The 25,838-nt window shown below is 47.7% G+C and overlaps 1 protein-coding gene and 1 non-coding gene across 8 annotated transcripts; both read left to right on the plus strand.

Annotated features, from left to right (window-relative positions):
• The first annotated feature begins 637 nt into the window (after positions 1 to 637).
• On the plus strand, positions 638 to 25,630 carry KLHDC8A (kelch domain containing 8A). Of its 7 annotated transcripts, XM_038749238.1 has the most exons (8): positions 647 to 903; positions 9,895 to 10,006; positions 10,171 to 10,226; positions 10,612 to 11,030; positions 14,557 to 14,721; positions 18,607 to 18,822; positions 24,041 to 24,142; positions 24,764 to 24,957. In XM_038749238.1, the coding sequence occupies exons 4-8, from the start codon at positions 10,655 to 10,657 to the stop codon at positions 24,955 to 24,957; spliced, it is 1,053 nt and encodes a 350-aa protein (XP_038605166.1). In that variant the 5' UTR covers positions 647 to 903; positions 9,895 to 10,006; positions 10,171 to 10,226; positions 10,612 to 10,654. The 7 variants fall into 7 exon arrangements, with proteins under 7 accessions (XP_038605167.1, XP_038605166.1, XP_038605163.1 ...); XM_038749239.1 differs by lacking the exon at positions 9,895 to 10,006 and having other exon boundaries at positions 638 to 726; XM_038749235.1 differs by having other exon boundaries at positions 9,895 to 10,226.
• LOC119931171 lies at positions 8,574 to 8,711 on the plus strand. The gene has a single exon (XR_005452028.1). It is a non-coding gene; the product is annotated as a small nucleolar RNA SNORA7 (small nucleolar RNA).
• Positions 25,631 to 25,838: the final 208 nt, after the last annotated feature.

Raw genomic sequence — 25,838 nt, forward strand, 5'->3', positions numbered from 1 at the left:
CAGACAAGTGGCAGAGCTGGAATTAGAACCTAGGTCCTTTTGTCTTCCAGTCCCGTGCTCTATTCACTAGACCACACTGCTCCTCTGTGCACTATGTTCGCCAAGGACCAAACTAGAGGAAATGGCTTATGAGATAGTGAGAATTGGGTTAGACTAAAGAAAGAACTTCCAGCTCCTTGTGGCGATTAAAAGCTTGAAGCTGCAATTGAGGATGGAGTTTCCAGCTCTGGAACTCCCTTAGAAGGAACAGAGCAGTTGTGAAGCAGGGGCTGAATCAAATGACCTTTTCCCAACTCTTGGATTCTAGGAAATAGGGATGGGGCAAGCGAGAGAGGGATGTTGAAAAGCCTATAGCAATGTCAGGAGGTTACTTCCCTGGTCCTGTTGAATTTCTGTAGTGACCAGAGAGAGGCTCTGAGGTGAATGTCTACTTGCCAGCCACATGAGTGTCCAGAGCTTTCCCAGATTCTCTTTAATCTAATCCTTATATACACACAAGCTCAGCTGTCCCCCCATCCTCTCCGGCCCCTCCCTGCCCTCCTTCCCTCTGTTCCTTTCCAGGCACAGAGAGAATACAGAGCAGCAGATGGAGACCCCTGTGAGTCTGACTGCCTCCTATCTCGGGGAAAGAAGCAGCGATTAAGGCTGTGGGAGAGGAGGCGTTCAGCGTGCTCATCTCCCTACCCCAGTTTGCTTTGGTGCCGTTCGTGAAACCTCCAGGGAGAGGTGTGTATGTGTGAGTGTGAGTGTGAGCGTGTGTGTGTGTTTGTGTGTGTGATGAAACACCAGAAAAAAGGAAGCGAGCCAGAGGAGGACAGCCAGAGCAGAAGCCAGGCTGAAAGATTTCAGGCCGGGAGGATCGAGGCCAGCTTGGGCCTTTGATGCTGCCTGCTTGCTGGAACAGTAAGTAGTACCCCCGCCCCTCCTGGCTCAGAGAGGATTCTGGGCTCTTGGGGGGGAATGGGAGGGAGGGCGAGGCCAGCTCTCTAAGATGGCTGCCTCTAAAATGACAGTTCAGGGACAACTGGAGTCGCTGAGAAGGGGGCATTCTTGGGGATAGAGGGGAAAGAGGGCTCTTTTCCTGGTCATTTGTCTTCCCCCTTGCTTGCTCTGGGGTAGGAGAGTGTAAATTCCCAGCCCCCGCCTGGGTGGAGGTAGCAAGGAGTCAGCTCCCCACAGCCAGGGCAGGGTCCCTCCTTTCTCTTCACATGTACCGATGAGGTGACCAAGACCCTCTGGGCTCTGGGGAGCGGCAGGTTCTGTGAGGGTTTTGAGAGGGCTGTCTGAGTCGGGGGGGTCAGAGATAGAGCTGACAAAAGCACTTGCATTTACCGATGCGGGTGACTGTGGAGAAGGAATATTTTGGGAGCAACCAAATGGCCTTTTTTCCCCCTCACGCGTGTTGCTGAATTTCTTGCAGAGGAAAATAGCCCACAGTCTGGAGGACCCCCTATCTCTAACCCAATAAGAGGAAAATGGGGGGAGGAGAAAAGGAAAACCTTTAGTTTCTGAGCAAATCCTAGAACCCCGAATCCTTTGTGTGAGCCTCCGCCATCTGACACCTCGGCTCCATCAGGGCAGGCCTCCCAATTCAGCTCTCCTCCTTTTGAGTGACAGACGATTTGCTCATCTGCCAATCAGTTTCCCCTGGGTCTGGTGATGTGCTGGAGCATAAATCATCTTGCTCCCCCACCCCCTTTTTCTCTCTCTCTCTCTCTCTGTTTCTGACCCTCACTGACACATCCTTCTTGTAATTAAGAAGCACCCGGGGAATTGGCCTCTCTGGTGATATGCTGGTTTCCACTAGTGTGTAAAATTAACTTATTAACTGACATTTAAAGGGCCCTTTCGAATGAGGCATATCTCCCTCCACTCCTCTGTTTCTTGTTCTCTGCATGGCATAACCAGCTGCCCACATTTTTCTGAGTCTATTTCTTGCATTATTTTTAGCTATTGCCAAGGAACGGGGTAAAAGGAAGGAAGAGTTAAAGGGAGGGAAGGGCTAGAGAGGTGAAGGCCGAGCAAGGCAGATCACCTGGCTTTCAGCCTTCCAAGTGGAAAAAAGAGACAGTTTACTAATTCTATGGGCTGAGATGCCATTTCGTTTGGAGGGAGTCCCTAGGAGAGCCTGGTGAGCCTGGAGAGAAGGCAGGACAGGGTCAGGCAGACACACTATTGCAGCTAAGTTCCATGGGATCACTTGAGGACTTTTGTTTTTTGTTTTTTGTGGTATTTTTGAAGTGCTTACCATGTGCCAGGTATTGTTCTAGTCCCTGAGGTAGATACAAGGTAATCAGGTTGGACACAGTCCCTTTCCCACATGGGGCTCACAGTCTTAACCCCCATTTTACAGCTGAGGTAACTGAGGCACAGAGAAGTTAAGTGACTGGCCCAACATCACACAGCAGATAAGTGACCGAGCCAGGATTAGAACTCAGGTCCTTTTGACTCTAAGCCCATGCTTTAACCACTAGGTCATGCTGCTTCTCGGTTGGGTAGGTGTGATTCATAGCCTGTTGCAGAAAGCCATAGTTTTCATTTTCATTCTGCCCCTCAGTTGTTGGGTGATTAGGCCCTCTGGGCCTTGGTTTCTACCCCTGTACACAGGGGAGCACCATCTCTGCCCCCTGTCCGCTTCTCTGTGATCTGAGAATCCTCAAGCAGTTTTGAGAACATGTTGTCAAGCCGCTTCCTCCGGGCAGAACCGCACCTAAATCATCCCAGGCAATTGCCAAAGGATTCTGTGAAAATATTCCAGAGAGGGAGATTAAACAGCTTCCTCTGGTCACCTATTCTGGTGTCTATAACTGCCCCTGCGAGGAATCAATTAAAGGTATTTGTTGAGCCCTTACTGTGTGCACAGCACTGCACTAAGCATTTGGGAGGGTACAGTATGACAGAATTAGTAAACATCATCATCAATCGTATTTATTGAGCGCTTACCGTGTGCAGAGTACTGTACTAAGTGCTTGGGAAGTACAAATTGGCAACATATAGAGACAGTCCCTACCCAACAGTGGGCTCACAGTCTAAAAGGGGGAGACAGAGAACAAAACCAAACATACTAACAAAAAAAATAAATAGAATAGATATGTACAAGTAAAATAAATAAATAAATAAATAAATAGAGTAATAAATATGTACAAACATATATACATATATACAGGTGCTGTGGGGAAGGGAAGGAGGTAGGATGGGCTCTCTGGCCCTTCTCTGGGCCACTTCTCTGGGCCTCTGCCCACAAGGAGCTTGCAGTCTAGAGGGCAAGACACACATTCATATAAATAAAAAAATTGAGGCCATGAACAAAAGTGTGGTCAACATGTGGGTTGAGTGAATAAAGAATGCAAATCCAAGTACAAGGGCAATGCAGAACGGAGTGGGAGAAAATGAGGGCTTAGTCAGGGAAGGTCTCTTGAAGGAAATGTGCTTTTATTAAGGCTTTGAAGGTGGGGAGAGCAACTGTCCATCAGATATGAAGAGGGAGAATGTTCCAGGGCAGGCAGGAGCTCTTAGGAAGTTCCTAATGATGATGTCTCACCTAGTCAATCTCTTATGCTGCAGCTTAAAGTCCATTTCCTCTGTTTCTGTCCTCAGAGGAGATAGAATGAATTAATTAGTTATGGTATTTGCAAAGTACTTACTATGTATCAATCATTGTTCTTAGCTTTGGAATAGATTCAAGTTAATCAGCCCAGACACAGTCCCTGTCCCACATGGGGTTCACAGAATAAGTGGGAGAGAGAACAGGTACTGAACCCCCATTTCGCAGTTGAGGAAACTGAGACACAGAGAAATTAAGTGACTTGCCCAAGATCACAAAGCAAGGAAGTGGTGGAGCCGGGATTAGAACCTAGGTCCTCTGGCTCCGAGGTCCATGCTCTTTCCATTGGGCCACACTGTTTAGAACACTACTGGTCCTCACATACACAGACTTCTGATGTCCTCACCCACACTGTACAGGATAAAGCAAGGGCCCGACCCACTCTTTCTCCAGAACATGGGATTCAGAGAGGAAGTTGGGCCCGGGGCCTGACATGGGTCTCCAGGAAACAGCCACGCTCTCCTCCTTTGTCCCACTCCTTCTGTCCATGAGGGCTGAGGCTGCAGGGAAGAGGCTTGGTTTTCTGCCTGAAGGAACCTGGCAGTCTCCGTATTTTAAATCAAACATCTCGGTTGTAAATTCAGACTCTGCACTTTGGGGGAGTGGGGAGACGAACCCGGGGATGTTTGAACACATTGCCAGCTCGCAATCTGCTGTTGTGATCTGCCCTGCCCTATTATTTTGCCTCTCCCACGGGGAGGAAGAGATAATCATGGATTCAGCTAGCATTAGCAGCACCATGCCATTCTCTATCAAACCCACCCAAGCACCTCGGCCCCCTTAACAGCTCTGCTATTACCTGATAGCGTGGAGCATGATTCATCCACAGTGACATTTCAGTGACAGCAACAAGCGGATTTTCTTGGAGGGGATGGCGTAGTTTCTGGTAGGCGGGGGTCTGTTTTCTGTTCGATGCTCTGTTGTGTCTGTTTCACTGCCACTGCAGAATTAGGGGACATCTGAGGTCCCACTAAGCAGGTGGGTGCCTGTCCTCTGCCCTCCTTTAGACTGTGAGCCACATGTGGGACAGGGACTGTGTCCGAATTAGATATCTTGTATCTATCTCAGCACTTAGTTCAGTGCTTGGCACATAGTAAGTGTTTAGCAGTGTGACCTAGTGGAAAAAACTCAGGTCCAGGAATCAGAGGACCTGGGTTCTAATTCTAACTCTGTCACTTGTCTGCTGTGTGCCCTTGGGCAAGTCACTTAGCTTCTCTGGGCCTCAGTTCCTTCATCTGCAAAATGGGGATTCAATATCTGTTCTCCACCTTACTTAGACACTGGGACTTTATTATCTTGTATCTCCTCCAGCACTTAGAACAGTGTTTGATACATAGTAAGCACTTTAGAAATACCACAAGCATTAACAAATATAATAATAATAATGCAAGGCACGGTTCATATTTGATACCATTATCTCCTTAGGGGCTTCGTATGATTTAGTTATCCAGAGGAAGGTAATCTATCCATCCAGCTCTAAAGGATGTTGAATGTGAGCAAACAGGCTAACAGCAGCAAGAAGGATCATGGTCAGACAGGAGGATGAACTTCCCAATTTTTGTATGGTACCTTTTAAGCACTTACTATACGCCAAGTACTGTGTTTACTGCTGGAATAAGTACAAAAAAAGTACTGCTGGGGTGAGTACAAAATAATAATAATAACTATTATTTTTATTATCAAAAAATAAAAATGATAATAATCAGTTTGGACACAGTTCTTGTCCCACATGGAGCTTTTGATCTAAGTAGGACTAATTGTCAGGAGTTGAAGGACACTGGATTAGGTGATTGACACTTATTACATATGTTTCGGATTCACGAGATCCCCATCTGTCTGGGGTAGAGATGGAGTAAATAACAACAACAATAATAATAATAATAATAATTGTCAAGTGCTTACTATATGCCAAGCATTGTACTAGGCGCTGGAGTAGATACAAGACAATCAAGTCCCTCACGGGGCTCACAGACTAAGTAGCGGGGAGAATGGGTATTGAATTCCCATGGGTATTGAATTCCCATTTTGCAAAAGACGGAGCTGTTTTGGATCTCCTCCAGCTATGGGGGTAGCAAGACCCTGCAAAAGAGATGGCTGGGAAAGAATCAGGCATCCGGAGAAGTCAATCAATCAATCAATCAATCGTATTTATTGAGTGCTTACTGTGTGCAGAGCACTGTACTAAGCGCTTGGGAAGTACAAGTTGGCAACATATAGAGACAGTCCCTACCCAACAGTCATTTGCTCTCTGGAATTACCAGACCGAGCAGCCAACAGAACACCAGCTAAAATGAAGCCGGACCCTATTGCATCTAGCTGGGGCTCGGTGGGGGCCTGGCAAGAGGATAGAGCTTGTGAGTCAGAAGGTCATGGGTTCTAATCCTGGCTCCGCCACATGTCTGCTGGATGACCTTGGGCAAGTCACTTTACTTCTCTGGGCCTCAGTTACCTCATCTTTAAAATAGATAATAAGAGTGTGAGCCCTATGTGGGACAGAGACTGTACCCAACCTGACCACTTTGTCTCTACCCCAGAGCTTAGAACAGTTCTTAGCACATAGTAAGTGCTTAAAAAGTACCATACTTATTATCATTATTATTATTATTATTATTACCCTTTTGTTGTTCTGTTTGGGCCAGGCTGCGCCAGGACTTATCTCAGCCCTGACGCAGTCAGTTGGGCCCAAGAACTTGACCTGTGAGAGGCTGTAGGAGGTCCCTAAGGTAAGGGATGGAGCAGCATTGGGTCGCCCCAAGGATGGAATCTGCAAAAGGCAGAGGGGAGACAGGCCAGGGAATATGGAAGCGCAGGCCTACTTGCCTGTCTGCCAGCCTCCAAACCCTCCTGCTCGCCCTGTGGTTGGTGAGGCATGGTAAGAGTAGTTAGACCATAAGCTTGTTGTGGGCAGGTTTGTTAGGTTTCTACATTGTACTCTCCCAAGTGCTTAGTACAGTGCTCCGCACACAGTAAGTGCTCAATAAATAAGATTGCCTGATTGACTGGTCCTCCAGGAGCAGCCAGACATGCTCTGTTAGCTTCCCCTGGCCACCCTGCAAACCACATACTAGGTAAAGAGAGAGTGAGAAAGACAGGTAGGGTGAATAATCTGTTTTATAAGAATACTTATTCGATTGGACTGAAGTCCTAAATTCAAGCTGTTTTCTGAATGGCGAGAGGAAGGAAGGAAACGAGCCCTGGAGAACCAGGGAACCTGGGGCTTAAGGTTCTGCAGGCCTTATAGCAGGAGGGATTTAGGTTGGACTCAAGGAAGAACTTCGAGGGATTTAGGTTGGACTCAAGGAAGAACTTCCTGATGGGAAGAGTGGTAGGACACTAAAACGGATGATTCCCTTGAACTCCATGGTTAGTGACAGGAATGATTCTTCCCTGAAAACCAGACTTGCTCTGGCCCGCTTCTCCTGCAGCTGTATTACACACAGCCAGGCATGGGGACAACAGGTGAGGAGGGGAGGTGGAGTTGGCTGTTGCTAAGCTGTGTGTTCTCTCAGTGAGCAATCAATGTAAGGGTTCAAAGAGTTGTTAGGACGATGAGCATCATCCTGCAAGGAGAATAACCATCAATCAGTCAATCATATTTATCAAGCACTTACTGTGTGCAGAGCACTGTACTGAGCGATTGGGAGACTATGATATAAAAGAGTCAGTAGACACATTATCTGCCCACAGCACGCTTTCGATCTAGAGCAGAGGACCTGGGGGAGGAGTCGGCGGGAGTCTTTGAAGAGCAGCCAAAGCAGGTTGGAAAGTTGGAACTGATGTGCCATTCAGGCTAAGGAACTTCCACTCCAATTCAGCCCTTGGTGCCCTGAGGATGGCTCTCTCTTGAAGGAAAAGAATGGGAGGACATTGGTCCTACCCCATATAAAATCATCCCTACTTGATCTCCTCTAGTCAGACCCGCCCCCTCACTTGGGAATATTTGCCATAAATGCTAGGCAACTCTCAAGTAACCAGGACACTGTCATGGTCATCCCCATCATCAATGGTAAACCAATTGGTGGATCATCCAGCCCCTCCTGCTCTGTCTTTCGGCTTTTTTCCTGCCCACAATAAAATGTGTGGAAGGGGCAGAGAGAGCAGAAATAAAACTTTACAATCTCCAGACCCTTCTGAGTTTTCTTCCAATCTCCAGCAAGCCTGGGGTCATGGCATCTTCTGGCCCTGTTCCTGGCTCCAGGCCTCTGACTTAGGTTTGATACCATTTGAAAACATCCCCATCCTGGATTCACTAGGTCTGGAGAGAAAGACTCAGGAGGGTCTGTCTTCCCTCTCTCAGATGTTGCCATCTTCATCCGAGGATTGTTATCCCAACTGGGTGCAGACTGATAAGGAAGCAAATTTGGAGGTGAATCTTATCAATATTATTATTATTACTACTACTAATATTTTTTACTTTCCCCCTAGGCTGTAAGCTAGTTGTGGGCAGGGAAAGTGTCTACCAACTCTTTCCCAAGTGCTTAGAGTACGGTGCTCTGCATACAGTAAGCACTCAATAAATACTACCACTTAATTAAGCATTTGCTCTGTGCCAGACACTGAACTAAGTGCTGAGGTAAACACAAGAAAATCAGTTCAGACACAGTCCCTGTCCCCCATGAGGGCTCACAGACTTGGGGGATGGAGGACAAGTATTTCATCCCCATTTTACAGATGAGGAAACTGAGGCTTAGAGAAGTTAAGTAACTTGCTCAAGGTCAGCAGTCTCAAACACCCATCCTGGATGACTCAGGGAAGGGAGGGTGGCCTGGGGGAAGAAAAAGAGCTGGGAATGGAGAATGGCTCCCTGGACAGCAAGTGTGGTGTGGGAACTACCTAGGTGGACATAGGTTTTATTGTGTCCTTGTGTGAGTGGGTGTCTGTGTGCATATCTGACTATATAGTGTGTATATATCACACTATATATATATGTATGTCTATGTATCAATTAATGGCATTTATTGAGCAGTTTCCCCTCTCAGGGTCACACCTGGAGAGTTTCTTGTATTCTACCAGTCTCAACTACTAGAGCGAGAGTCAAGCAGAAGCATATCCATTCCATTCCTAGCTTGGGCAGTGGCTAGCGAGTGGAAGGCAATCTACTACAAATCAAAAGTCACCTGTGCTGGGCAGCTGTACCATGGGAGAGAGTCGAGGGTGGAGACTCAAGTTGACTGCGTGGAAGGAGGCAGTAGTAAACCACTTCCATATTTTTACCAAGAAAACTCTATGGATCCACTACTAGAACGATTGCAGATGGAGGTGGGTCATTCTGGGAGAGATGTGTCCATGGCGTCACTGTGGGTCGGAGACAACTCAATGGCATAAGACAAGAATTGGGCAGCTACTGTGTGCTGAGCATTGCAGAGTCCTTACGAGAGTACAATACAACCTAGTTGGTAGACACAATCCCTGCCCACAAGGGGCTTACAGTCTACAGGGCTACATTAGTGTGTGGGTATGTATTATTTCTGTGCTTGTGTTTTAGTTTATGTCATTTTGTGCATCAGAATATGTCTTTGAGGGTGTACTTGTCAACATGTATGTGTCAATGTGTGTCGTTTTGGGTATCAGTGAAAGTTAGAATGAACTTGAGGAGCAGAAAGTGTCTGTCGTGGGAGTGTCAAAGGGTGTGAAGGAGAATGAGAACGAGACCCATGTAGAGCCTTGACATGTGGAAAATTACTTATTTATTCAGTGAATACAGGCAGTGAAGACCACTCATTTGGGAAATTCAGGCTCGAAACCCCTCTTTCTGTCAGATTGCCGCTGCTCACCATGATGGGATGTCACATCGTGTGTTGAATGGCCTGGGCCCCCGTCCTCTCTCCATTACATGTAGGGTGATGGATATGTAATGTGGTTGACTCTCCCTGTAGTGGATATTCTTGCAGTTATGCACAGGTGTGGGTGTGTGTGCATGAGTGAGTGTGTGCGTTCCCTCTGTGCATCTATCTCCTTTCCACTGCTCATTTATTCAGCTCATCTACATGTCTGAAAGAGGTTTTCAGAGAGGGAGAGAATTGCAGACTCCCCCTTCAGTCTCCAAGCAGGGCTGGTGATTTCCATTCTGTAAATAGGCTGCTCTTTCCCCACCCTTCCCCATTCAGTGGAGTCGAGAGAGAGAGAGAGAGAGAGAGAGAGAGAGAGAGAGAGAGAGAGAGAGAGAGAGAGAGAGAGAGAGAGAGAGAGAGTCTGTGTGTCTGTGCTGGTGTGTGCAGGAGTGGGAAATGTCCTGGATTGCAGGGGAGAGGAAGGGAGACTCCTGGAATTTTTAACCTCTCTCTTCCCAGGGTGAAGCCCAGGTGCTCGGAGAGGCAGTGAAGCTGAAAATAGCACCGATCAATTCTCTCCTTCTGCATCCCTCCACCCCATCCCCCGCTCAGAAGGCAGCTGCCTGTGAATGTGACCCAACCTTGGGAACAAAATCCGGTGGGGGGGTTGGGGGAGGGGGATCCGTGCCAGGTGGTATTTCCAGCTTCTCTGTGGGTTAAATTAAACTTGGAGGCCGGGGAAGGAGTCTGCTCAGTGGACTGGTACCCTCGATCTTGGTTCATTCTTTGTTTCAGGGCCAAGTGGTGCACCGGATGTGGATGCTGCAGGATTGATGGAGCTCTGAGGGAAGGTAAAGAGCGGGCTCCCCCGGGAGCTTTCTCTGCATGGGGGTCGACAGGGTTGGGAGGAAAGTGCCAAGAAACATCCCCCGGGCAGGACGGTAATTTATAGGCCTCACCACATCCCTCCTCCTGAACTCGCCTGTCTGTATTTGTTTTGAAAGCTACTACTCCCATCTTCTTCCTCCCTCTCCACATCTACTGCCGCCTAGCCTGTGTGACCCTCCTCCTCTACCTCGGTCTCCGTGAGGCCCGCTGGGGATGACGGAGGCCGAAAGAGGGTTGGTGGGGGTGGATCACAAGCGAGTCGGTGGGTCACTGGGCTCTGATTTCTCCTTCCTCCTTGCCGTTGCTGCTGCTCCTCCACTCTGTGCATGGCTGATGACCACTTCCCAGAAGAAGGCAGCCCGGACCAGTGGGAGACCCCGGTGATCCCACCATGGAAGTGCCCAGCATTAAAGACTTCCACTGGAAGACCCTCGCTCCCCTCCCCAGCCGGAGGGTCTACTCCTCCCTCGTCGAGGCTGGGGGAAAAGTGTATGCCATTGGGGGTTGCGATGACAATGGGTACCCCATAGACTGCTTTGAGGTCTACTCTCCCGAGGCGGATCAGTGGACTGCCCTGCCCCCCATGCCCACAGCCCGGGCTGGGGTGGCTGTCACAGCTCTGGGAAAACGGATCATGGTGATAGGGGGGGTGGGGGCCAACCAGCTGCCCCTGAGGATCGTGGAGATGTACAACATCGATGAAGGCAAGTGGAAGAAGAGGAGCCTGCTGCGGGAAGCTGCCATGGGCATCTCAGTCACTGCCAAAGGCAAGAATTGGCCGAATGGCTCTGCGGGGGGACTGTGGTGGGGGGGTGGAGGAGAAGAGGGAGGACTCGCGGAGGGAAGGAGACAGGAATAATCATGGCGGTAAACACTGTACTTAGCGCTGGATTTGATCCAAGACAATGTCGGATACAGTTCCTGTACTTCGTCAGGCTCGTAACCTAAGAGGGAGGGAGGAAAAGCATTGAATCCACACTTTACAGATGAGGAAACTGAGGCACAGTGAAGTAACTGGCCCAAGGTCACACAGCAGACAAATATTGAAGCTGGAATTAGACCCCAGATCCTCTGATTCCCAGGCCCGTGCTCTTTCCTCTAGACCACTCTGGAAGGAGATAATGATGGAACCAATTAATCAGTGCTATTTATTGAGTGCTTATTTTGTGCAGAGCATTCAGGTTTTTCCTATACTGAGAGCAGGGAAGACCTGAATGAAGACAGGAAGAACTCTGTTAGCACCCCCAGGCAGCTTCCACCCAAGCATGCAGCCAATTCCACCACCAGGATTTTTGGAGTTCGGAAAATCAATCAATAGTATTCATTGAGCGCTTACTATGTGCAGAGTGCTGTTCTAATTGCTTGGTAATAATAATAATAATAATGATGGCATTTATTAAGTGCTTACTATGTGCAAAGCACTGTTCTAAGCACTGGGGAGGTTACAAGGTGATTGGGTTGTCCCACAGGGGGCTCACAGTCTTCATCCCCATTTTACGGATGAGTTAACTGAGGCACAGAGAAGTTAAGTGACTTGCCCAAAGTCACACAGCTGACAGTTGGCGGAGAAGTACAGTACAGCAGTATTAGCCGACAGATTGCCTGCCCATTGTGAGTTTACAGTCTAGAGGACAAGGTGGCTTTCCATTCTCCTGTGTCTTTCTCTGGCTCTCCCCTTTGCCTGCTAGGCCAGGGAGAGAATCTCAGGGTAGGGGCTCCTCAGAACCTCCTTCTCTACCACAGTAGCCCAACTTCAGGGCTGGCCCAAACCGTTTTTATATTCTAGACTAAAGGAAGGCACAGGGAAGGCAGCTGAACTGCCCCTTCTAGATTGTGAGCCTGTTGTTGAGTAGGGACCGTCTCTAAATGTTGCCGATTTGTATTTCCCAAGTGCTTAGTACACTGCTCTGCTCACAATAAGTGCTCAATAAATACGATCGAATGAATGAATGAATGAAGGGGAGGAGAGCAAGTCGGGAAGAGGAAAAAGGAGCCCTCCCGTGGAAGAGCCCCTTAGGCAACCCCCTGTTTTTCTGATGGGGTAATAACAGCCCTGCCCACCTTGAAAGGCACTGGGAAATTCCAACTAGGATAACAACTCAGAACCAAATCCAAATCTATGGAGTTGGGGCTTGGGGCTCCAGGGCTGGAGTTCGTCTTCAAGATTTGAGGAGGCTTGAACTTCTCTAAGCCTGCTTCTTCAAGGGTCACCCAGATGACAGCCTGCCCTTCTCCAAATCGGGCTGTTTTGTGCCCTCCAGGAGGAAGGGCATCCTGCTCCTGGAGTTCCCCCAAGCCTTACAAGTAAACTGCTCTCCTGGGTGGTAGAGGTGAAAGAGGAACACCTGGACAAGAGCTGATGAGGGCAGAGAAGCAGAAGGAGGAAAAAGAGGAGGCAGAGGAGGAGAAGCGGCATTGCCTAGTGGATAGGGCATGGATCTGAGAGTCAGAAGGACCTGGGTTCTAATCCTGGCCTCGCCACTTGTCTGTTTTGTGATCTTGAGCAAGTCACTTCACTTCTCTCGGCCTCAGTTAGCTCATCTGTAAAATGTGGATTAAGATTGTGAGCCCTACGTGGGACAGGGACTGTATCCAACCTAAATAGCTTGTGTCTACCCCAGCACTTAATACAGTGCCTGGCACATAGTGGGAGCTTAATAAGTACCATAAAAAAAGGAGGAGGAGGAGGTGAAGGTGGAGTCAATCCAAGAGTTGGTCCTACAACTAATTAGATTGTCACAAGTTTTACATAACCCTGAGTCGAATGAGCAGAGCACTGTAAAAAATGTCTCCCTCATTACCCAGCCTGCCCCTGGGATTCATTACCCAAAGTAAACCAGCCAGGGTAAAGGGAGAAGGAATTCCGGGTATCAATCAATGGTATTTATTGAGGGCTTACTGTGTGCAAAGCACTGTATTAAGCACTTGAGAGAGTACAATGTAATAGAGTTGCTAGACACGTTTCCTGCCCATCAAGCACAGAAGAGCTCAGGGGTTTTCTGGCAGGAATCATCCAGCTCTGGGCCTAGCCAGGGAGCCACCAAAGTTGGATCCTGATTTAAATCAATCAATCAATCAATCGTATTTATTGAGTGCTTACTGTGTGCAGAGAACTGTACTAAGCACTGGGGAAGTACAAGTTGGCAACATATAGACAGTCCCTACCCAACAGTGGGCTCACAGTCTAAATGGGATTGGAGTGGGAGGGATGGAAGGTAGACTTGAAGAGGTACCTCTCTTCCCAGTTCTCCCGCAGGGAGCCTCAGGAATGGAGTCAGTTCCACTTAGGGAAGCCACATAGCCATAAACTGCTGGAAAACTTGAGAGTCTGAGGTACTGAGGATTAGAGAAATTCCCTGAGTGCAGAGACAGTCTCATTATAATAATAATGATGGCATTTATTAAGCACTTACTATGTGCAAAGCACTGTTCTAAGCACTGGGGAGGTTACAAGGTGATCAGGTTGTCCCACGGGGGGCTCACAGTCTTAATCCCCATTTGACAGATGAGGTAAATGAGGCCCAGAAAAGTGAAGTTACTTGCCCAAAGTCAGACAGCTGACAAGTGGCAGAGCCGAGATTTGAACCCATGACCTCTGACTCCAAAGCCCCTGCTCTTTCCACTGAGCCACGCTGCTTCTATTACCCCAGAAGGCCCTGGGGTAGTGGGTGTGCCCTTACTGCAGAACCAGCAGCATGGTCTAGTGGAAAAAGCGCGGGCCTAGGAATCAGAGGAACTGGGTTCTAATCCCAGCTCCACTACTTATTTGCTGTGTGACCTTGGGCAAGTCATGTAACTTCTCCAGGCCTCACTTTCTTTATCTGGAGAGATTAAGACTGTGAGCCCCATGTGGGACATGGACTTTGTCCAACCTGATTAGCTTGTATCTATCCCAGCGCTTAGTTCATTTGATAAATAGTAAGAATTTAACAAACATCATTGGAAAAAAAAACAGTCTGTGGGGCAGCAGGCTTATTTATTTCAAAGCACTGAGGTCTGGCCTGTTCACACTCCAGGCTTCCCTTAGGGGCAGAGAAATGACCCTGTGTCTTGTAGCAAAAAGAGATGTCATTTCTGTTTTGCCAGACTGCTCTTCAAGGGGCACCCACTTGCCACAGCCCTAGCTTGTGCCCCTGAGGACTTGTCTGTACCGCTGAGCCTCTACTTAACCCTCCCATCAATGGCCACCCCAGCCGTGTCACCAGGAGGTAGATAAGACTGGGAAGCAAGGCAGCTATAATGCTCTCTCTGTCTCTCTCTCTCTCTCTCTCTGTCTTTCTCTTTCCCTGCCAGATTACCGTGTGTACGCAGCAGGTGGGATGGGACTGGATCTCCGTCCACACAACTACCTGCAGCACTATGACATGCTCAAAGACATGTGGGTGTCTCTGGCGCCCATGCCCACGCCGAGATATGCTGCCACCTCCTTCCTCCGTGGCACCAAGATCTATGTGCTGGGTAAGGAAGGGCTGCCCTACCTGTTCTCCCTGCCTGCCGGGAGGAGGGGGTGCCTTCAGGAAAGGGGTGGGGGGAACTGCAGGAGGATATGAGGGGCATCTTGAAAGCTTGGAGGGCCAGGGTGTGGGGCACCCAAATTTCTGACAAGGAAGGGGTCCCCTGGTATGGAGATATCAGTGTGGCTGTATGAGGGGGAGGGAGAGTACAGTCATTATTGTTATAATACATTATTGTACGGTCATTTCTATTATAATGTGCTGTTGTAATTGTGTTTTTGAAGCACCTCTGAGGGAAAATGGGTTATAGTAAACATTGATTCAAATAAGAATTAATGGGCTGGGCGGTACATAATAACAATAATGTTGGTATTTGTTAAGCGCTTACTATGTGCCAAGCACTGTTCTAAGCGCTGGGGTAGATACAAGGTCATCAGGTTGTCCCACATGGGGATCACTGTCTTAATCCCCATTTTACAGATGAGGGAACTGAGGCCCAGAGAAGTTAAGTGACTTGCCCAAAGTCACACAGCTGACAAGTGGTGGAGCCGGGATTAGAACCCATGATCTCTGACTCCCAAGCCCGGACTTTTTCCACTGAGCCACACTGCTTCCCTAACTTAATGATACCCCCAAGACTGACATTTTCAATACAAATCTGTATATGATTTCTATGTCCATCACTAGCAGATGACTTTATACCTTTGCCGCTCATTGTTCTTCACAGACTATCATTCAATATTGTTTACCGAGCATCTACTTTGTGCAGAGCACTATACTGAGTGCTTAGGAGAGTACATTAAAATTAGAAAACCAGCACCCTGCCCTTAAGGGGCTTCCAGTCAAGGGAGACAGACACAAAATAATTACAGGAAGAAGAAATAATAAAATTGGGTACATATACATCAACCCCAGTGCTTAGCATAGAGCCTGGAACATAGTAAATCATCATCATCAATCGTATTTATTGAGCGCTTACTGTGTGCAGAGCACTGTACTAAGCGCTTGGGAAGTACAAATTTGGCAACATATAGAGACAGTCCCTACCCAACAGTGGGCTCACAGTCTAAAAATGTTTAACAACAGTGTTTATGTTGCTGACTTGTACTTCCCAAGTGCTTAGTACAGTGCACTGCTCACAGTAAGTGCTCAATAAATACGATTGAATGAAGGAACAAATACCATTTCCTCTATCCTGTTAACTCGTTGCAGGCAGGGAACATGTCTACTGACTCTGTTATACTCTCCCAAGTATAATGCTCTGCACACAGTAAGCCCTCAATAAATACAATTTATTGATTAATGGATGAGTAACTGCTTAAATAATAGAAGTGTTACAAGTGGATGTAAGTGTATAATTGGTATAGAATTGTTGAGGCGGTAGTTGTAGGGTTATAACCTAGGGAGAAGAAAAGTCAATCAGGGAAAGCCTCTTGTAGGAGGTGTGATTCTGGGAGAGACTTTAAGATGAGAACTGTGGTCAGATGGATTTGAAAGGGGAGGGAATTACATACAGGAAGGAGGAAGGGTGTGTACAAGGGGCCAGAGATGGGCAAGATGAGAATGAGGCACAGAAAGATTAGCTTGAAAGGAAATAAAAGAGCGATCCAGGGTGTAGTTGGAGAAGAAAATGGAGAAGTAAGCGGGAGAGAGGTGATGGAATGCTTTAAAGCCAGTGGTCAGGAGTTTCTGCCTGAGGCCGAGAGGAGGAAAGTTTTTGAACCAAGGAGTCATGTGAGGAACCACTAATTAATTGATTTTTAGAGGTTGGTGGGAGCTTTTTTGCAGCTTTACAGTATTTAATAAACTGTGTAATTTCTTAAGTGCTTACCATGTGCCAAGCACTGTTCTAAGTGCTGGGGTAGATTCAAGGTAGTCTGGTTGAACATAGTCCCTGTCCCACATGGGACTCACAATCTTAATCCCCATTTTACAGTTGAGATAACTGAGGCACAGAGAAGTGAAGTAACAGGTGGCAGAGCCAGGTTATTAATATAATAATAATAATAATAATGGTATTTGTTAAGTGCTTACCATGTGCCAAGCACTGTTCTAAGTACTGGGGTAGATTCAAGGTAGTCTGGTTGAACATAGTCCCTGTCCCACATTGGACTCACAATCTTAATCCCCATTTTACAATTGAGGTAACTGAGGCACGGAGAAATGAAGTAACAGGTGGCAGAGCCAGGTTATTATTATTAATAATAATAATAATAATAATAATGGTATTTGTTAAGCACTTACTGTGTGCCAAGCACTGTTCTAAACACTGGGGGAAACAAGGTGATCAGGTTTTCCCACGTGGGGCTCACAGTCTTCATTCCCATTTTACAGATGAGGTAACTGAGGCCCAGAGAAGTTAAGTGACTTGCCCAAAGTCACACAGCTGACAAGTGGCGGAGCCGGGATTGGAACCCATGACCTCTAAGTCCCAAGCGGAGGCTCTTTCCACTGAGCCATGCTGCTTTAGAACCCACATCCTCCGACTCCCAGGAATGGGCTCTTTCCACCAGACCACGCTGCTTCCTTTTTAATGTTGTAACACAAAGAAAAAAGCAAAATATCATTCAAAGTGGTACAACAAGACTGAGAAATCGCAGTGGCATTACACCTTCACCGACACGACACACGCACACCCAACCAGTTGAGAAGCAGTGTTGCCTAATGGATAGCGCATGGGCCTCGGAGTCAAAAGGACCTGGGTTCTAATCACAGCTCTGCCTCTTGTCCATTGTGTGAGCTTAGGCAAATCACTTAACTTCTCTGTGCCTCAGTTACTCATCTGTAAAATGGGGATTAAGACTGTGAGCCCCATGTGGGATGTGGATTGTGACTAATCAATGTCTATCTTGTATCTACCCCAGCACTTAGTACAGTGCCTGGCACACAGTAAGCACTTAACAAATACCATTTTTAAAAATTCTTTGGATTAGAGAAGCAGCGTGGCTCAGTGGAAAGATCACGGGCTTTGGAGTCGGAGGTCATGGGTTCGAATCCCGACTCCGCCACCTGTCTGCTGTGTGACCTTGGGCAAGTCACTTGACTTCTCTGAGCCTCAGTTACCTCATCTGTAAAATGGGGATTAATACTGTGAGCCCCACGTGGAACAACTTGATCACCCTGCATCCCCCCAGCGCTTAGAACAGTGCTCTGCACATAGTATCTATTCTATTTATTTTATTTTGTTGGTATGTTTGGTTTTGTTCTCTGTCTCCCCCTTTTAGACTGTGAGCCCACTGTTGGGTAGGGACTGTCTCTATATGTTGCCAATTTGTACTTCCCAAGCGCTTAGTACAGTGCTCTGCACATAGTAAGTGCTCAATAAATACGATTGATGATGATGATGATGATAGTAAGCACTTAACAAATGCTATTATTATTATTATTATTATTATTATTATTTTGTACTTCCCAACCACTCACTACAGTGCCTCACACACAGTGGGTATTCAGTAGTACCATTATCACCAATGGTATTTATTCAACACTTACTTTGTGCAGAGAACTTGGGAAGGTACTATACAACAGATTTGGTAGACTCCTTCCCTTCCTACAATGAGTTTACAATCTGGACTCTATTACCACGTTTGAGTTACCACATTTGAGTTAAGTCATCATCATCATCATTCGTATTTATTGAGCGCTTACTATGTGCAGAGCACTGTACTAAGCCCTTGGGAAGTACAAATTGGCAACATTAAGTAAGGACGAGATTCCTGACAGGGAGAGTTGGGCACGGCAGTAATGGTGAAATGTCTTCCTCTGTGGTCCTGGGAGGACAGGAGAGATTCTCGTTCGGTCCAGGCTGGGCTGCGGTGGGGTCGACCTCGAAGAGAAGTTGGGCCCAGCCTGCGGAAGGCCTAAAGGGGTCTGGGTTTCTGGCCTCCAGGGGGAAGACAGTCAAAATATGCCGTGAATGCTTTCGAAGTCTTTGACATCGAGACCCGCTCCTGGACCAAGTTTCCCAATATTCCCTGCAAGAGAGCCTTCTCCAGTTTCGTCACCCTCGACAACCACCTGTATAGCCTGGGAGGCCTGAGGCAGGGAAGGCTTTACCGACAGCCCAAGTTCATGAAGACGGTGGATGTGTTTGACATGGAACAGGGTGAGTCTCCTGGCCCCAGGCCTCCCGTTTTCCCACAGACCCTCTCCCAGTACCTCCCTGGGAGATTCTAACACCATTTAATAATAATAATAATAATAATGATAGCACTTATTAAGCGCTTACTATGTGCAAAGCACTGTTCTAAGCGCTGGGGAGGTTACAAGGTGATCAAGTTGTCCCACGGGGGGGCTCACAGTCTTAATCCCCATTTCACAGATGAGGGAACTGAGGCGCAGAGAAGTGAAGCGACTTGCCCAAAGTCACACAGCTGACAAGTGGCGGAGCCGGGATTTGAACCCATGACCTCTGACTCCAAAGCCCGGGCTCTTTCCACTGAGCCACACTGCTTCTCATTTACCATTCACTCATTCAATCGTATTTATTGAGCGCTCACTATGTGCAGAGCACTGTACTAAGCGCTTGGGAAGTACAAATCGGCAACATATAGAGAGGTCCCTACCCAACGACAGGCTCCTCGGTAACCCTGTGGTCTGCACTGCCAATGTGAGTTTCCTGAACACAACCCATGTGGGCCCTGGTCGGTTCCACCACCAACTGGAGTGACAAGTTAATGGTCAGAGAATCAACCAATCAATCGGTAGGAATCAGAGGTCATGGGTTCAAATCCCACCTCCACCAAGTGTCAGCTGTGTGACTTTGGGCAAGTCACTTCACTTCTCTGTGCCTCAGTTCCCTCATCTGTAAAATGGGGATGAAGACTGTGCGTGGGACAACCTGATCACCTTGTCTCCCCCCAGAGCTTAGAACAGTGCTTTGCACATAGTAAGCGCTTAACAAATACCATCATTGTTATTATTATTTATTAAGCATTCACTTTGGGCAGAGCACTGTACTAAGCACTTGGGAGAGTATGATATAGTAGAGATGGTAGATTCCTTCCTTGCCCACAAGAAACAGCAGCACAGTCTAGTGGAAAGACCATGGGCTTGGAAGTCACAGGACTTGGATTCTAATCCTGGCTCTGCCACTTGACTACTGTGTGACCTTGGGCAAGTCACTTCACTTCTTTGTGCCTTAGTTACTTCATCTGTAAATTGGGGGTTAAGACCTGGAGCCCCACGTGGGATGGGGACTGTGTCCAATCCAGGTATCTCTATCAGAGAAGCAGCATGGCTCAGTGGGAAGAGCCTGGGCTTTGGAGTCGGAGGTCATGGGTTCAGATCCTGGCTCTGCCAATTGTCAGCCGTGTGACTTTGGACAAGTCACTTAACTTCTCTGTGCCTCAGTTACCTCATCTGTAAAATGGGGATTAAGACTGTGAGCCCCCTGTGGGACAACCTGATCACCTTGTAACCTCCCCAGCACTTAGAACAGTGCTTTACACATAGTAAGTGCTTAATAAATGCCATCATAATAATAATACTCCAGTCCTTAGTACAGAGCCTGCACATATTAAGTGCTTAACAAAAACCATTAAAAAAGGAGCTTACAGTTTAGAGGAAGGAGCTTGTTTAGGCTCTTAATAGGATTTCAAGTGGATTTTTCTGGCCTGAACTGTACAATTGCATTGGCCACATGGTTAATCAATTAAATGCCATTTCCCCCCCTTAACTTGGTACAGTGTAGCCTGACCTCCTGAGTTAAACAGAAAGTGGTTTAGACAAACACACTTAGCTCAGCAGTCAGACCATCAGACTTTCTCAGTGTCTTTTTTTATTTTTGATTTGTTCTTTTAAAAGAAAATGTGTAGGGTGCAATTTGTTTTTGGCCTAGGTATACATGGCAAACTTAAAACTAAGTGCCAAAGTAATAGTAACGGGGAGGGCACAGAACTGCAGCGATCCACGTTTTTGCTGCCAATAATTTGCAAATAATCAGTGGTACTTACTGAGTGCTTACTGTTTGCAGAGCACTGGGGGTAGGGAATGTATGTGTTTATTTTTATATTGTACTCTCCCAAGCACTTAGTACAGTGCTCTGCACACAGTAAGGGCTCAATAAATATGATTAAATGACTGTCCTAAGCACTTGGGAGAGTCCAATGCTATAGAGTTGGTAGACCTGATCCCTGCCCACAAGGATCTCACAGTCTAGAAGGGGAAGCAGACATTAAAATAAATTTACTAACTCTGTCTCCGAGCCTGCCCAAAGATTGTCCCACATCCTTCCTCTGACCTGGAACTCTCTTCCCCTCCAAATACGCCAGACCACCAATCTTCCCACCTTCAAAGCCTTACTAAGCTCACATCTCCTCTCAGAGACCTTCCCCAATTAAGCCCTCTTTTCCCTGTCTCCTGCTCCCTTCTAATAATAATAATGATGATGATGGCATTTATTAAGCACTTACTATGTGCAAAGCACTGTTCTAAGCACTGGGGAGGTTACAAGGTAATCAGGTTATCCCACGGGGGGCTCACAGTCTTCATCCCCATTTTACAGATGAGGTAACTGAGGCACAGAGAAGTAAAGTGACCTGCCCAAAGTCACACAGCTGACAATTGGCAGAGCCAGGATTTGAACCCGTGAACTCTGACTCCAAAGCCCGGGCTCTTTCCACTGAGCCACTCTGCTTCTCTACAACATCTATGCACTTGGATCTGTGACCTCTGAACTGTTGGTATTCACCCTACCTTCAGCCCCACAGGATTTATGTACATATCTCTAAATTATATATTATAAATTATTTACGTATGACAATATCTGTCTCTCCCTCTAGACCGTAAGCTCACAGTGTTAGGGAAAGGGCCTAAAAACTCTGTTGCACTGTGGGCAGGGAATTTATCTAGTAACTCTGTTATATTGTGCTCTCCCAAGTGCTTCATACTGTGAGCACCCCTAGACCGAGAGCTCGCTGTGTGCAGGGAATAATTGCTGTATTATACTCTCCCAAGTGCCTAGAACAGTGCTCTGCACACAGTTAGCGCTCAATAAATACCACTGATAATGATGATACTCTCCCAAGCTCTGAGTACAGTTCTCTGCAGATAGTAAGTGCTCAATTGCTCAATAAATACCATTGACTGATTGATCAGGATTTCTTCTTGATTGACTGATGAGGATTTCTTCCTGATTGTCAATCTACATTTAGGGCTTTTTTTTCTCCTCCTCCTGACTCTTGCAGTCTTATCCCCTCATTCCTTTGCTGGCCGGGGGGGGTCCTTGGGCAGACTGGTGGTGAGATGAGGGAGGAAACAGGTCACCGGAACACTTGCTGCTGCAGTCAATTCAGAATTCTTCTGGGCCTTTCAGAAACCGTGCATCCATGGGTAGGGACTGTCTCTATATGTTGCCAATTTGTACTTCCCAAGCGCTTAGTACAGTGCTCTGCACATAGTAAGCGCTCAATAAATACGATTGATGATGATGGTCCATCCAAATTGCTACCGTGCTGATCCAAGCACGTCTCCTATCCTGCCTTAACTACTGTATCAGCCTTCTGGCTGACCGCCCGGCCTCCTGTCTCTCCCCACTCATCCATACTCCACTCTGCTGCACGGATCATTTTTCAACAAAAAGGTTCAGTCCACATCTCCCCACTCCTCAAGAACCTCCAAAGGCTGGTCATCCAACTCCACATCCATGTGTCCACTACAGAGAAGCAGCGTGGCTCAGTGGAAAGAGCACGGGCTTTGGAGTCAGAGGTAATAGGTTCAAATCCCTGCTCCACCAACGGTCAGCTGTGTGACGCTGGGCAAGTCACTTAACTTCTCTGTTCCTCAGTTCCCTCATCTGTAAAATGGGGATTAAGACTGTGAGCCCCCCGAGGGACAACCTGATGACCTTGTAACCTCCCCAGTGTTTAGAACAGTGCTTTGCACATAGTAAGCGCTTAAGTGAGCCCACTGTTGGGTAGGGACCGTCTCTATATGTTGCCAACTTGTACTTCCCAAGCGCTTAGTACAGTGCTCTGCACACAGTAAGCGCTCAATAAATATGATTGAATGAATGAATGAATGCCATCATTATTATTATTATTACTTCTGTTGTACTATACTTTCCCAAGCACTTAATACAGTGCTCTATACTAAGTACTCAGTGAATAATATTGTTTTATTGAGTGACTGATGAAGGCACAGTCTGGTGACCAAAATTCTTTCTGCCCCAGTTCAACTGAATGTTTCAACATCTTCCCTGCTCGAATTTAAGAAAAATCATTTGTTTCAAGCCCTCCTACCTCTAGCTGGTAAAGGCCTGGAATATCCCTGGGTTGGAAAGAAAAACACAGATTATGTAAAAATGTTTTCAACCTGCTGTTGAGTTCATCCCATTCAAACATTGTTGGTGTTACGTCAATGGCTGAAACTGTGTGGACTGCCCTAATGGAATGAGAAGCCATACGGACTAGTGGAAAAGAGGACAGGCCTGAGAGTCGGAGGGGCCGGGATTTTAGCCACTTGTCTGCCGTATGACCTCGGGCAAGTCATTTCACATCTCTGTGCCTCAGTTACCTCAGCTGTAAAATGGGGATTAAGAGTGAGAGTCCCACTGGGAACATGGACTGTAACCAACTTGCTTATTGTATATCCACCCTAGCACTTAGTACAGTGCCTGGCACATACTAAGAGCTTAACAAATACCATTTTTTCAAAAAGGTCCTTATCAAACACTGTGTAGACAGCTGAGTTCAATCTTATTTCCGAATCAATCTTAGTCCTGAGCCTCCCATTCCTGTGTCTCCTGTTCCCGCTCCCTCTGCCCCCTCACCCCTCTCTTGGGCCCAAGGCAGTTCCCTTCTCTGAGGAGGAGTAAGTGTTTGAGTGGGGGTAGCATTTTGTGCCCCTCTCAGGGTCATGCCAGGAGAGTTTCCATTACTCTAGTAGTCGTGAGTATAGGATGGAGAGTCAAGCAGAGGTCTACCCATTCCATTCCTAGCTTGGGCAGTGGCTAGTGAATGACAAGCAATCTGCTACTAGTCAAAACTCACCTTTGCTCAGCAGCAGCGGCCTGGGAGAGAGTTGAGGGTAGAGACTCGTTTACTGCGTGGAAGGAGGCAGTGGCAAACCACTTCCATATTTTTACCAAGAAAACTCTATGGGTACGCTACCAGAACGATTGCAGATGGAAGAGGGGCGTTCTGGGAGAGATGTGTCTGTGGCATCGCTATGGGTCAGACACGACTCGACAGCATAAGACAACAGCAAGCATTTTCTGATGGTGGGGAGAGTTATCCCAACCAGAGACAAACCAGGGAGTATGAAGGTATTCACATCTCAGAGTTGTTGCTTTATGGCTCTTTTTCTCTTTCCTGGGCCCACAGGAGGCTGGATGAAGATGGAACGCTCCTTCTTCCTAAAGAAGCGTAGAGCGGACTTTGTGGCTGGCTCCCTGAAAGGAAGAGTTATCGTGGCCGGGGGTCTAGGTGAGCAGACACTTCACGGACATTTCTGTGTGCTTAGGAGTGTTCAGAGGACCCTGGAAGGGTGAGCGGAGAAAGGTGGTGGGGCACGACTGGAGCACACTGCCTTTTCTTCCAAAGATCCCTGACCCCTCTTCATTCTTCCAACAATTCAGGGAGATTGGGGTGGGAGTGGGGGCATCCCATATTGGGGAAGGGACATCCCAAAGGTCTCACTCATCCCCAGGGGCAAAGCCAGAATTGGGAATCTCTGGATCCCAGGGCCGCCCTTTTGCTCACTGTGTGACAAATGCTGGGCAGGCCAGGAATCCCAAACACATAGTAAAGATAAAATGCAAATGACAGAAAATTAAACTATAAGAAAAACACATATACCCACGGGCTAAAGAGATGACTGAACTATGGGAAGGCGGGAGGGATTACCTGAGAAGGCTGCTTGGAGAAGTTGGGTTTTTAATAATGTGTCAAATGGAGGATGGGGTATGGTTTGGTGGAAAAGGATGACTTTCCAAGAAAGGGGAATGACAAAGTTTGGGAAGTTTGTGGGCAGAACTAGGTGAATTGGAGTGGGGTGGGGGGTAGCATTGTCCTATGGGTGAGCGTTCTGTCTCATCAACCTTCTAGGCAACCAACCTACGGTCCTGGAGACGGCAGAAGCATTCCACCCTGGTAAGAACAAGTGGGAGAGCCTGCCATCCATGCCCACCCCACGCTGCGCCTGCTCCAGCATTGTCATCAAGGACTGCCTCCTGGCCGTGGGAGGGGTCAACCAGGGCCTGAGCGATGCCGTGGAAGCCCTGTGCCTCTCGGACTCCTAACCAGTCCTCGCCTCCGGCCGCTGGTTCTCCCCCTTCTTCTGCATCTGCCCCCTTGACTCCCTTGAGACAGTTCTCCTGCTGTTCGGTCTGCCTCTGAGGGAGGCTCAGCCCTGAAGAGCTGGGCGTTGCTGCCCTCCTTCCCTACTTCCCAGAGCATGGGCAGGGTCATGGCCCCATTGACCCAAGGGAATCTCTTCTGCTGGCCTCTTCCTGGCCCTGAGGTCGCCTCCTCCTCTTCTCTCCATCCTATTGCCAGCTAAGAGCCCCCTTTTCCGACACCTCTGGGAACAGAGCTTGGAAATGACCGCAGCCAAATCTGGGGAGAGGGCGGTCCCTTCGGACAGGGGAGGGAGCATCTCTGCCAGCTCTGGCTCACTCCCACCAGAGAGTGGCCCAGCCTCTTTTAGGTCCTGGTCACCCCAATCAGAACCCCCAAAACAGTTTCTGGGGTTCATTATCCATGCTTCCTGCCCCCTCTTCCACCTCTCCCCAACCAGAGGGGCTCTGTGAGGGGGCGGATTTGGGGTGGAAAGTTTCCATTTACACTGTGGCTTCAGAATCCTCTCTGGATGGATTTATTGCACTCTGGTTACTAGCAGCAGCACAATTAATAAAATCTATATTCCTATCTCCTCTTGATCCTCAGCGAGGGAGCAAGGCAGTGTCTAAGGGAAAGAGCACAGGCCTGGGAGGTCAGAGGATCTGCCATCCGCCTTCTGTGTGATCTTGGGAAGTCACTTCACTTCTCCGTGCCTCAGTTTACTCACCTATAAAATGGGGTTCAATAACTGTTCTCCCCCCTACCCCTTAGACTGTGAGCCCTATGCGGGGCAGGGATTCTATCCAAACTGACTAACCTGCATCCACCCCAGCACTTAGTT

This window comes from Tachyglossus aculeatus, chromosome 7 (genome assembly GCF_015852505.1).
Source record: "Tachyglossus aculeatus isolate mTacAcu1 chromosome 7, mTacAcu1.pri, whole genome shotgun sequence".
Taxonomy (NCBI): Eukaryota; Metazoa; Chordata; class Mammalia; order Monotremata; family Tachyglossidae; genus Tachyglossus; species Tachyglossus aculeatus.